This window comes from Vitis riparia, chromosome 4 (genome assembly GCF_004353265.1).
Source record: "Vitis riparia cultivar Riparia Gloire de Montpellier isolate 1030 chromosome 4, EGFV_Vit.rip_1.0, whole genome shotgun sequence".
Classification (NCBI taxonomy): domain Eukaryota; kingdom Viridiplantae; phylum Streptophyta; class Magnoliopsida; order Vitales; family Vitaceae; genus Vitis; species Vitis riparia.
Window position 1 is genome coordinate 4,452,994 of NC_048434.1, and position 13,279 is coordinate 4,466,272.

General features: G+C 32.8%; 2 protein-coding genes across 2 annotated transcripts; one reads left to right on the forward strand and one right to left on the reverse strand.

Annotated features, from left to right (window-relative positions):
* The first annotated feature begins 1,002 nt into the window (after positions 1–1,002).
* On the forward strand, positions 1,003–5,951 carry LOC117912918 (probable histone H2A variant 3). Its single transcript, XM_034827717.1, has 2 exons — positions 1,003–1,192; positions 5,398–5,951. The coding sequence occupies exons 1-2, from the start codon at positions 1,085–1,087 to the stop codon at positions 5,692–5,694; spliced, it is 405 nt and encodes a 134-aa protein (XP_034683608.1). The 5' UTR covers positions 1,003–1,084; the 3' UTR covers positions 5,695–5,951.
* A 2,034-nt stretch (positions 5,952–7,985) lies between these two features.
* LOC117912917 (3-ketoacyl-CoA synthase 11-like) lies at positions 7,986–10,720 on the reverse strand. The gene is made up of 2 exons (XM_034827716.1): positions 10,612–10,720; positions 7,986–10,419 (listed from the first exon to the last, which is right to left on the reverse strand). The coding sequence occupies exon 2, from the start codon at positions 9,964–9,966 to the stop codon at positions 8,431–8,433; it is 1,536 nt and encodes a 511-aa protein (XP_034683607.1). The 5' UTR covers positions 9,967–10,419; positions 10,612–10,720; the 3' UTR covers positions 7,986–8,430.
* Between the last annotated feature and the right edge of the window lie 2,559 nt (positions 10,721–13,279).

A 13,279-nucleotide genomic window follows, 5' to 3' on the forward strand; every position in this document is an offset into this window, starting at 1 on the left:
TTCAATTAGGTTTACAACCACTCAAACTTTTGTTCCTTAAAATTCACTTTTATACCACTTGTTATAAGATATTGCTGCTCTCATTTTTTACACGTACTATTCATGGTTGAGTTTATAAAAACCTTTAATCTTCATCGAAATATAGGTCACAAGAATATATAAAGAAGTCTCGAACTACACTAAATTAAATAAATTTGGCAACTTAATATAATGTGACTAATGCACTGATAAATTATATCGTCGTTTATAATCATTTGTGTGATTTACAAATTACTTATTGTTTGAAAAAATTAATGTGACCATATAAATTTCAAATAAGGACTTTAAAAAATGAATATCGAGAATCTCATACTTTGTAATTTATGTTATATTATTTTTTAGTTTTTTAGTTTTTATCATCAAGGATAGGAATTCCCCAATTGGAAAAAAAAATAATTTATTCTCAGCCCTACCCCTTTTCATTTAACATGACGAATAAAATGAGGATGAAAAATAATTTTACAAGTAGGGGACACAGGATGAGAAGCCTTTCCTGACTCCTATCCCATTTACATTCATAATTTTGATATATTTTTTAAGATAGAAAAAATTTAATTTCTCCAAATTTATTATTTTTATCTTATTCAATTTTTTATTTTTTATCTTTGATTGCTAATGAAGATAGTTAAAAAATGAAAAATAAAAATATGGTTGTTTAAAGGATGGAGGAAGAGGAAAGGTAATCCAACATTTTCTTTCGCTTGTCAACTTATTGCTTTATTATTAAAAAATATAAACCTTAAAATTCACTTTAAAAAATAATTTTTTATTAGTCAAATATAAAATCAATAAATATTTTCAGACTTCATAAGAATTCTTAATTAATAACATTACTCAACTTCGACAATGTTGTTGTCGCACTCGCACATGAAAAACATGGGTGGCAGTTGCGTAATTAAAATAAAAGTGAAGGGCCTTTCTAATCAGGGCCCCTCGATTAAGCACTCCTGCGCGTCGACCCGACCATTCACACCCGTGTCTGTCACTCTCTGCAATTTACGGCCGATCTCCTCTCTCCGGTGGATCCAATTCTCTGCCGTGAAAAATGTCAGGAAAAGGTGCTAAAGGTCTGATTATGGGGAAATCCCCAGCACTCAACAAGGACAAGGACAAGAAGAAGCCTGTTTCTCGTTCCTCTCGTGCTGGTCTCCAGGTCTTTTTTCTTTTTTCTTCTTCTTTCTTTTTAGACGACGTTTTGATTTGGTGTTTTTGTGTGTTTTGATTTTTTTTTTTGTTAATGGTTTTCTTTGCTTTTGAGTTTTGAGGGTGGGTTTTGTGACTGGGGTTCTGTTTGGCTGCTGGGAAAAGGTGAGGGGAAAAAGAAGGAAGGAAAAGAAATTGCTGTTTTGAGTGTGAGAGGTTTGGCCGGTTAGGATCCGAGGAGAGATATGTCTGCTTAACTGTGTGTTACTTGGAAGTATATTGGTTTCTTTAGGAAGCCAGAATCATGTTAATGGGTTTTGATTTTAAGTTTCTTTAGTTTTCATTTGTTTTCTCTGTAGCCAAGCATGTTAGGGAAAATCAGGAGAATGAAACACTATTCTATGAAAAATTGCGGCCTGAAAAAAATCAAGAGATCAATTCAATAGAGATTCTGTACTTCAGGACAGAAATTGGTCTTTAATTGTAGCTCTTGGAAGTTAGAACCCACAGGTACTGAAAAGTAGAGGAAAGTGAAATGAAAAACAAAGCAAAAATACAGAAATATGGGCAAGAGTACCTCAGGTGTGCATGCGGTTTTGAGCATATAATTTAATGTAGTTAAGGATGTCCTTAATGTCTAATAATGAAGCAAATGATGAATGCTATTAGATTAATTTACCATATATTTATGTATAGGAATTTTATTTACTTCCAATCCAGGATGTCATGGCCTAGTGTGTTTAATCCTAGTTTCAATGAGTGCATTTGGCCCCTGAATTGGATAGAAGGCAGACTTCACTCCCTTCCCTAACTGACATGGATTTCTAAAGCAAGTGTGACGAGGATGACGTCAGTGAGAGATTGTCATGGAAAAGGATTGAATGAAAATTGTCTTTATATCTGTGACGCCGACCTGCATAGGAACTTCCGCCCTTTCGTAACAGTTAATTTTAAATTTTTTTTTTTTTAATTTTTTTATTGCTTTAGATGATATGCCACCTCCTGTATGGTAGCAGGGCTTCATGTGGTTAAGGTGTGGGAGCTCTTGCTTCCTGTATTGGAATTTCATGGTTTCTTAGCAATCGTTTGTGTCTTTACATTTTTTATGGATGAGATGGGGATCTGTCTTTGCTCCATATGATTTTTCTTCAGAACTGTCTTGTCCTGCAAAGAAACAGGTATTGAATGGAAGAAGTGTTAGTCAAGATATGTGTAGAAATGTTTGGTTCAATATCTAATATTACTGTTTCATTTAGCTTTTATTCTTTGTTGAGCTGTCAACGAGCTAATGTACCTTTCAAGGAAAAAGATTCATCCTCCAAGTTGCTCCTCTAGTTCTCTTCTCCAATGGACTTCACAATCCACTGGATAACGGTTTTGCAAAATGGGTGGCACTTATTATGTACAGTTTGGAGATGCTGTTTGGAAGATGTAGCAGTACTCTTTGTTCTAATCATCCTCAGCCTTATGGCTCCTATGGATGATCTGTTATAGTTCAGTTTATGCCTAGTAACAAGTGAGATATGATTGAATTTTAGCTCCTAAATTCTGGGCTTATGACATATACCAATATTACTATTGCATACAACCTAGAATTCAATTTTCTTAATGAGTTTTTGGTCTAAGGTGCAGTGTGGATGATGGTCTAACATCATATTCTCTCTCTTTCTTTAACATAGAATTGAATCTAGAACTTCCCCTACCCCCAACACGAATGCACATCCAAAATTTTCACTTGCTTTTTTCATTTTTGTCATATGAAAAATGTTTTTCTTTATCTGTAAAAAAGTGTGTATATTAAATGGAGGCGCCAAAAGAGGGTCTCAAAGTATATAAGAAGTATACATTAACCACTAAAATGCATGACTAAGAGAAAGGAAGGGCCACAAAAAAAAGGAAGGGCTACAAAAATCACCATTTGTCCTCAGTGAGAGCCCAACCAATCAAAGAAGCTAATTAGAGACAAAGGACCATTAGGTATAAACATCTTAGTCCATGACCACAAAATACAAGCCAAAAAGGTTTTTATCATTTGGATCGAAAGCTCCTTATTTTTTAAAGTAATTTTGTTCTTCTCCTTCCAAACCATCCAAAAGATGCATAAGGGGATGCTCTCCAAGCCTTCTTATGCTTTTTGCCCATGAAAAAACCATGCTAGCCTAGAAGGGTCTCTCTAATCGAAGAAGAGAGCACCCTAGACATGCCAAAAAGAGCAAAACGTAACTGCCATAAAACTTTTGTATTTATACAACAAACAAGGACGTGGTCTATGGATTCTTCATCATCGTGGTAAAGGAAACGTTTGTTTGCTAAATACCATCCCCTTCTCTAGACCTGATTCAAGGTTAGGGCTTTTCCCCATGTCGCATCCTAAGCAAAGAAGCCCACCTTAGGCATCGCCCATGAATTCCAAATGATGTTCATTGGAAAAGAGACCAAGCTACCTGACTCCAAAGCGGAATAAAGGGATTTGACTGAAAACTTTCCTCTCTTTGTCTCTATCCAAAGCGTCTTATCTTCCTCATCCCTAAATACCCTCTTCTCATGAAGACTCAACAAAAACCACTTGATACTGCCCACCTCCCAGTCGTTGAAAGGCCTAGAGAAGCAAGACGTCCAACCACCTCCTTCGATTGAAGAATTTTAAAGATCCGCCACTGATGCCTATTTTAAAATGGCTAAGGCAAATAGAGAAAGGAAGGTCACACACAACAGTTTGACTTTGCACCACTTGTCATATGAATAATGTTATGCTGAATGCTACAAAAAAACTCAAAAAACATCAAATCTTGGGACTCAACCCAAGATAGGCAGTCAAAACCACCGAGCTAGAGTATGCTAGGAGAAGAGGGAATTTCCAATGGAGTAGTGAAGTATGTGTAGAGATTGGAAAGAACATCAATAGCGAAAGACTTTGTTGGGGGTTGGGGCTAACTCTAACATTGGAAGATGAAAGTTAGTGGAGCAAATGGAATTAGGTAACCATCATAGGCTAGAGGAAGGAAAGGATGATGTCAAGTCATCATGCCCCTTATGTGTTGGGTGACATGTGCTACAATGGTTGGGACAAAGGGACACAATCCTGCAAGGGTTTGAATGAGGGATAGAAGTGAGAAATTCTCTTTTCAGCTTGATAGAAGCAACCCTCATGTTTAGTTGCCACAATTGAGTTTGGAACTTAGAGCAGATTAATGCTAATTTTGGAAAGGTTTAGTTGATCTTCCAACCATAACAGGCAGATTCTTGTCTTAATAGATACAACATTATTTATTTATTTGCCTCTTTTATATGAAATAAACTGAAGCAACATTCAGAATGACTTGTTATAGTTTTACATTATTGTTTGTTCATCTAGATGTATTTCCTTTATCAATAAGACTATTTCTTCAATTCTTTGTGTTCAAAATACTATTTTACACATGTAAAAGTAAGGAGGGTACAAATGGTTTATATAACCCGTGGCCATGGTTTTACACCTCATGCAATTGAATAACCTAATGTCTCACCTCATGCCTAATCTCTCCAACTGTTCAAATAGACAAAATTTACTAGCCTGACATTCTTATCCAAATGCTCTATAGGGCCTGTAGTGCTCTTTTTGTGCGTGACTGCCATACCCTCGATTATAGTAATTTAACTGTGAAATTTAAAACTGATCACTCAATTTTGCCTGGATTTTCTTTATATTGATCTGGTTCAATATTCTTGTGTTTGAACTAGCTTTTCAAAAGGTAGCTAGCATTCAGTTTTAGGAGATCAAAGCATCCCCAAGTTCACAGTCCTTGAGTTTCATTCATTAAAATGATGTTTCCAATTCTCTTTGAATGATTAAAACCATTGATAATATTTTCAAGAAAACTAGTATATGAATTGTATGATAACAAATGAAAATTTTCCTTTCTGTGCATTTGGAGTACAAGCAACCAAATGGTGGTCCCGATTCTTGTTTTGCCTGTTTTAATTTAGAACCATCCCTGAGGCTCATCAAATGTTAGGTTCCAATTCTTTAACTGCTGAATTGATGCGACTTGCTGGAACTTAAAATTTTGTGATTTGAGGTGACAAAAGGTGTTTCTAGGACTTTGTGTTTGGAAGTCCTAGTGGTTCACTTCTTCATCAATTTGTTTACTTCTACCTTTAATCCTTTGGGTTTTTGATACCGACTCATTATAGTCCTATTCCTCTAATGGTTTATTTTAATACATGTTGCTGCAGTTCCCAGTTGGCCGCATCCACCGACTTCTGAAGTCAAGGGTCACAGCAAATGGAAGAGTTGGAGCAACAGCAGCTGTGTACTCAGCAGCCATCTTAGAGTATCTAACAGCAGAAGTATTGGAGCTGGCCGGTAACGCAAGCAAGGATCTGAAGGTGAAACGTATCACACCCAGGCATTTGCAGCTTGCAATTAGGGGAGATGAAGAACTTGACACCCTAATTAAAGGAACCATAGCTGGTGGTGGTGTGATTCCTCACATTCACAAATCTCTCATCAACAAATCCTCCAAGGACTGATCATATAATGGGTCCATGATTTTTATTGTTAACTCAAATCTGGTGAGAGAGCAAGTGCCAAATGGTGAAAGGCCCCATAGCCGTGTACATTTGCAGACAGTCTGCTGGTGGATAACATTCTGGTTTGGTATAACTGTTTCTGATTAGTATTTTCTTTGTTTCTAGCTTAGCAATATTTCCTAGATGCATTGTTCGTATGGTACTGCATTATGAAAGGAAAAATGGCTGTTTGGCTGTCTTGATGATTAGTTCTTTTACTCTCTCTTTCTTTCCATGTTTGGTCTCTTTTGAAGTCCAAATGAATATGATGGAGATGGACCCATTGGAATTATTATATAAAAGTAAAAACATTGAATGACTTCCTCCAAACAGTATATCAGTGTAAAGAGAATCATAATCTTCCTTTTTTCTTTTTTCCAATGATTTTATAAACATTCTTACCTTTTCACATACTTGTTAAAACTTAATACTTATTATTTAATTATTTAAATTAATTTTAAGTTAAATTATATTTAAGTTATTGAATTCAAACTTATTATTTAATTTTTATCTTTAAGTATTAAAGTTGTTTGATAAAATTAAATTAAAATTTATTCTAAATAATTAAATTAACATATTTATTCTTATAAATTAAAATTATGATAAAAAAAAGTCAAGTAATAATAGATGTCATGAAGTAGTAACAAATATTGTGGAGGTAATTAGGATAAAAAGATAAAATGAAAACGTGAACTTAAAAATAAGTTAATTGTTTTTATTTATTACTTAAAGTTGTTTAATTTGAAGTCATATTATTAAGTTATTTTATTAAACATGCTTAATTTATTTAATGATTTAAATTAAATTATTAAGTCATTTTAAGTTATTAAGTTGATTTACGAAACATCTACTTAAAATCATAGTTAATTTGAATAATAAAAATATCATAATATAATGTTTTATGTTAATTATCATTTCATTAGAGGGGAAGGTTAGTGATATATTTTGAAATTATTTAATCTTTATATTATATGTAGAATAAATATACAAAGAACGTGTGAAAAATTTTTATTTTTAAATTTCTTTCATTTTCCTTGTATTTTCTTTCTGTCAAAATTTTCAAGAATAGAACATTACCAAGAGTTTAGAGTAAAATCTTATGGGAAAAAGAAAATTAGGTGGGTGTATTTATTCATTTGATGGGTTTAGGCCAACAACCCTTTCTATTGCACAAATTTTAAATTATGAAGCATAAATAATTAACAATTCTATACTATATTTAGTATTTTAATAACAATTCTTAATGTGATATCTCGTATCAGTCAAGGGAACGGTTCTTGATATTACTTGTAGTGAACTTCTTTAATTATGTAGATATGTTTTAAAATCGTAGAAGTCATTACTTCTATCTTCACAATTCAAAGTTATGATCCCAAATTTGATTTGCAAGAAACTAGATCTTATATGAAGTATAAATTTTTTTAAAAAAAAAAGGGAAAAAAACAAATATTGAGAACATAAAAATTCTCTCAAAAAACAAAACCAATTAACCAAACATGTTATTGTTATTAGTATTGTTTTTATAAATACAAGAAAATTCTTCAAGATAAACTTGAAACAATTTTATTGATTTTTGAAACCCTTTTTCATAGCCTGCATCCTATTTATTATTTTCAGATGTTACTGATGAGGAATTGGCTTCCATAAAACAGTGTTGGTCTACTTGAAGTCAAGGGGGATGTCTTTTGTGACTGCAACTCCAAGGGTCTTAATTCAATCTTCAATGCCCAATGGGCAAACAAGGAGTACAAGCATCTATGGATACAACTCCAAGGGTCCAACCAATCTTAATCTTCAACACCCTCCTCATACCTAAGGAATTTTGTGGCATTTGCAATATGGAAGATGTCAAAAAGACATCAAACATCTTCAAAATCACACATGAGAAGACCAAAAAGGGTCAATATCTAAATTCCATAGCCTATTTCTTGGGAAACAACCACCTGTTTTATCCTTTCAAACATAAAAAACAAACAAATAGAAGCATATAATGGCATAAAAAGATAGTATGGCTTGGTTGAATTGAGTTGGTCTAGCTCTAGCCACATCCCTTCTTTCCCTTTACCATCACTACGCAAGGTCCAGGGTAATGACAATAAACTTCCACCTGGGTTGGCAACCAAATGACATAAATATTGATAGGAAACAGGAAAAAAGAAAAGTTAGCAATCTTCTCTCTGTTTAGGTGTTCAGAAGTTCATATCAAGGGTTAAAGATCAAACAAAAAACCACTTAAATTATCAGAATGGATAGATATTTGAATTACTGCCACATAAGATTCTGATAAACATAGAACCACAGCCAAGGAAGTGAAACAATTCATCTTAACATCACTGAACAGAGATCAAAATGAAGCTAAATAAATATGGGCATTACATTCTCACGAAACTAAACTCTAGTCTCAACCTAACCCAAACGCCATTACAAATCGACAAACTAATACCTCTCAAATTCCTACTAATTCTAACACTTACTCCCTACCAACAAGCATCATTATCCTACTCAGAAACAAGAATGAAGTTGAAAACAAAAGGCTACTTTTCCTGCATTTTTCTACCACACATGCCATATGCATATTCTTCATGGGACTACCCTAAAGAAACAGACTCTGCAGCAAAAGCTGAAGGTTTCACCACTCAAACAGCCAGATACCAATCACCAAAACACCATTGCAAATGAGAGACCATCACTTGGATTCTAGAGGGTTGAGACCATTGGAACATCCACTGGGAACCAGTGTATCTCATCCATCCATGGGTTCTTCTCCTTTGCTGGATTCACAGTCCGAAGAGCCTTCCAAATTGCACTGTTACATTTGAATCCAGAGCCAAATGCTATCTGCCATGTTCTGTCTCCCTTCTTCACCCTCCCTTTGGCTTCTGTATAAGCCAATTCATACCAAAGAGAGCTGCTTGAAGTGTTGCCAAACCGGTAGAGGGTCATCCTCGAAGGTTCCATATGCCAATCCGAAAGCTGCAAGTTTTTCTCTAATTCATCCAGCACAGCTCTTCCTCCAGCATGAATGCAAAAATGCTCGAAAGCCAGTTTGAAGTCTGGAATATAGGGCTTCACCTTCATCTTGAAAACCTTTTTCCCTACCAATGTGGCAAAGAAAAGCAGCTGTTCAGACATCGGCAGCACAAGAGGACCCAAGGTAGTGATATTAGTCTTCAAAGCATCTCCAGCAACAGCCATCAAATCCTTCGATAAAGACACTCCGATCTTCCCATTGGAATCCTCCTTTTGGGTAACACAAGCAAAACACTTATCATCAGAACCTTTGTGGGTTCGAACAGTATGAACCAACCGATACTTGGATCGTCGCCTGTCAGACCACTTGTTTGAAAGCAAAATGGCAGCACCCCCCATTCTGAACAAACAATTTGAAACAAGCATTGACCTCTCATTCCCAAAGTACCAATTCAAAGTGATGTTTTCCATGCTAATGACCAAAGCATAGGAATTAGGATGAACTTGAAGGAGATTTTTGGCAAGATCAATTGATATCAAACCAGCACTACAGCCCATCCCACCTAGATTATAGCTAATAATATTCCCTCGAAGCTTATAATGGTTAATGACCATTGCTGAAAGAGACGGAGTCGGATTAAACAAACTACAATTCACAATCAAAATCCCAATATCTTTCGGTTTCACCATCGTCTTTTCAAAAAGCTGATCAAGTGCCCCAAACATCACCATCTCAGCTTCTTTTCTGGCTTCTGCCATTGATGGATTTGGTGGAACATTGATAACAGCCTCAGGGAGGTAAGTTGACTCCCCAAGCCCTGATCTCTCGATAATTTTCTTTTGAAACTCAATATTTTCCTCTGTAAATGTACCAATCTGCTTGGACCGATCCATGAAAATCTGCCTAGAACATTTCCTAGCATCATCAGGCTTATAGCACGAGAAATCAACCAGATAAACAGGGCGAGGACGAGAAAGGACATAGAGGGTCGATAAAAAGACAAGGAGAGCCGAGAAAAGGATCACTGAAATGAGATTGAATTTAAGATTTTCCCAGAGATCATGGAGATCTTGGAGAGAGAATGTGGAGAGCTGGGCAGCAATGAGGACAATGAGAGGCGATAGGAAAAGGTACATGCCATGGGTAATGAGGTAATGGTAGCCAAGTTTCACGTATTTCAATTTCACAGACTTTTTGAAATCGGGAAGCTTTCGGGATGGCGATGGTGGAATCAAGGGTGTGTTTGGATTTGTTTCCGACATTTTGGAGTGAACTCGAAGAAATCAAAACACTTGTAAATTGAATAACTCACAGACAGAGAATACCAACCACCAAGTTGCCTTGAAACAGAGATTTGTGGCTTTCGAGGTCAAATCTAGTGTTTGATTTTTTTTCCTTTTCTTTTTCCCAGTTTCCCAACAAACTGTGACGTTCAAGGATCTGGGTCATACACAAATCACTTCTAGAAAACTGGGTTGAACTGGATTTTCTCGGACTTCCCCAGAAATCAACGATCCAGGTCTGCAGCGAAATCACCAGTAGCTCATTGGGCACGATTTGTTTTTCTCGAACATTCCCGAAGCGTTGGAAACTCGATTTTCTCGGATTTCAAGAAAGCAAATAAAACAGCTCCGCGGTTGATGTGTCAAAATGAGGACTCGAAATACAACTCTCAACAGAGGATCAGAAAATGCAGCGTCAAAGAACCAAAAATCCTGCAAAAACCGAACACCCACCATAAAAAATAACTGGAAAACACACTTTCTTCGTTCATTTCCACTTTCCATTTACTTTTGAAGAAAAAAAAAATCAAATTCCCGAATGTAAAAGAGAATTTTGAAGCATTATAAGAGAGACCCAGCAGAGAAAACAGAATTTAAACGGAAACCCAGGAGGCAAAAACCGACCTTAAACGGCGAATCTGAGCAGAGACTGCATTGTTATGGCCGGCGAAATCAACGGAGGCGAGAAGGTTTAGAGAGAGAGAGATAGAAGAGAGCGCAGAAAGCTGTGGGTTTTTAAATTCATATTCTGATAACAACCGCTTGTGCAAGCACGTGACTCTATGTTTACTGATCTCTACAGTTTCACCTCTTCAGTTCTTATTTTTTTCACCAAAAATCCTAATTCACATACACTTTTTTTTTTAGTTTATGATTCAGATTTCATTGTTTTATAGTCGAGTTCTATTGTTTTATACTTAATCATCTTTTTATTTTATACCTTATTCTCTTGATATCGGTTTTGTTCGGTTAATTAATTTAATGACTTAAAATAATTTAATAATTTAATTTAAATTATTAAATAAAAAAATAATTTATTAAAATAAATAAAATGTTTCTTATATTTATGAATTTATTCCTTTCATATAAATAATTTTTGACATAAATGCCCTTAATTATTTCAAATATTTACAATATATTTAAAAATAATAATTTTTTTTTTATAAGAAAACAATAAAGACATTTTTATTGAAATGAACAAAAAAACTTATGAAACGTTAGATTTCCAAAATTGAATTTTCAATTACCTTTTTAATCAAATAACTCATAATTAAATATATTTATTAAATAACTTAGTATCATAAGTATTAAGTTAAAATGATTAACTTATTTTTATTTAAATATAAAATTATGTTTAAAAAAATAAGATGAATCTAAATTAAGTTATAAGTCATTTTAAATTATTAAATTGATTTATCAAATATCCTATTATTTTTTTTTTATTGATTTATATTTTTATACTTTCGTAAATTAATTTACAACTTCAATAATCACTAATTTAAGGGTTCTTCCTATTTAATAATCTTTATTTGGTATATAAAAAGTTTTCCAATTCCCACTTTTTTTTATTCAAAGCGCATTTATTTATTAACGTGTTTGGATTGTTTTCAAATTATTAATATCAATAACAAAAAATTTGTTTATTCCTTTTACACGTTATCATGATTCACCTACATTCTCATCTTTCTTTCATTTTTTATTCATACGTACCAAATCACTCTTAAATGGTTAGTTGATATTTAATAAATTAATCAAAACAAAAATTGATTGATTTAGAAATTCATTTATGATAATTAAATCTTCCCAAATTGAACAAAGAAAAATTTTTGTGGCCTTGGATCTCTAATTGATCTTGAAGTACTATTTTTCAAAACCCTTGATCAAAATCCACCTACATTAGGATGATTAATGATCGATGAAACCCAATTATTTCTTTATAAATGTGTATTTTGAATCTTTTATTGTTTGAGTTAATTAAAATTCTTTTTGACAAATAATGTTAATTTTTAATAAAATAATATTGTATAATTTTTTTTTATTTTAAAGATTTTAATACATTGCAGTAAATTGCAATTTTTTAAATACATTTGTAATTTTTTTTTTCATTTGATAATATAAAATTTAATATTTTAATGTTTTTATCATTATAATTGTAAAATATTTTTCAATTTAAAATGATAAGAGGAAAAAAAGAAACAAACAACTAAAAAATAGAAAATATATTTTTGATTTTTGTGAATTATCATTTTTTTTTTTTTTGCATTTTAAAATAACAACAACAAATAAAAATGATAGATAACCCAAGAATGACATTTGAAATTATCATTCATATTGTATCCCAAAATTGCCACATAAATTATAAATAGATTTTGTAAATTATTTTTGTCAAAAGATTTAAGACTATTACAAATAAATATTTATAAAATTAATAATATTTATACATCCACATCAAATCAACAATCTTCAAAGTTGATGCATAAGATTTTGATTGTATTATGGTGTATTTGTATTAGACCAATTCTTGTTCCTTTATATCTAACCTTATAAATTTGTATCGGACCAATTCTCGTTTATTTTTACCAATTTCAATTTTTAATTACTTAATATCATATATTTGTATTCTTAGACCTAAATTTCGACATAGAAGGGAATGGTGATGATTTGGTACCGCAATATCCTTTTCGGTACCATACCTCCAATCTTGCACTATGGCACTTTGCCACATGTGAGGATTGTTGAATAAAAAAAGAAAAAAAACAAGAACCTTTCTACGTGGGTTGCCAACCTGTCAACTCCACTGAAAATAATAAAAAATAAAAAAAATTTAATGCAACACAAAAGTTTTAATTATTTACATCATCCAATTATATAATATGATAAATTATTTTATAAAAATTAAAAAATATTGAATAATTTGTAAAAATACAAATTTTCTATAAAAAAAATAAATTAGAATTTATTTTATTTTGTAATATAAAGTGATAAAATGTGAGGAATGTGAGGTTCTCCACTTCTTTGAAATTTTTATTTTTTAATTTTTAGATTTCATGCCGATCTCATTACAATTAGGGGGTGTTCAATGGGTGCAAGAGTACAAAGAATGTGAGGATTGTTCACATTACTTCTACCCTTCTAATTATCCACTTGTTTGAAATTTAATTCTTTTTTGGATTTTATATGGTTTGAATATTGTTTAAATAATATTATTACAATTAGGAGGTGTTCAATGTATGTCTAAAAAATCAAAATAAACAAATACTAAAAAATTGGCAAGGGCACAAAAAATGTGAAA

What these genes read in the sequence shown, in the direction of transcription:
- LOC117912917 (XM_034827716.1), bottom strand. Translation starts at nt 9,966, where the DNA reads ATGTCGGAAACAAATCCAAACACACCCTTGATTCCACCATCGCCATCC.
- LOC117912918 (XM_034827717.1), top strand. Translation starts at nt 1,085, where the DNA reads ATGTCAGGAAAAGGTGCTAAAGGTCTGATTATGGGGAAATCCCCAGCA. An exon ending in CCTCTCGTGCTGGTCTCCAG is followed by an intron (nt 1,193 to 5,397) that starts GTCTTTTTTCTT and finishes ATGTTGCTGCAG; the next exon opens with TTCCCAGTTGGCCGCATCCA.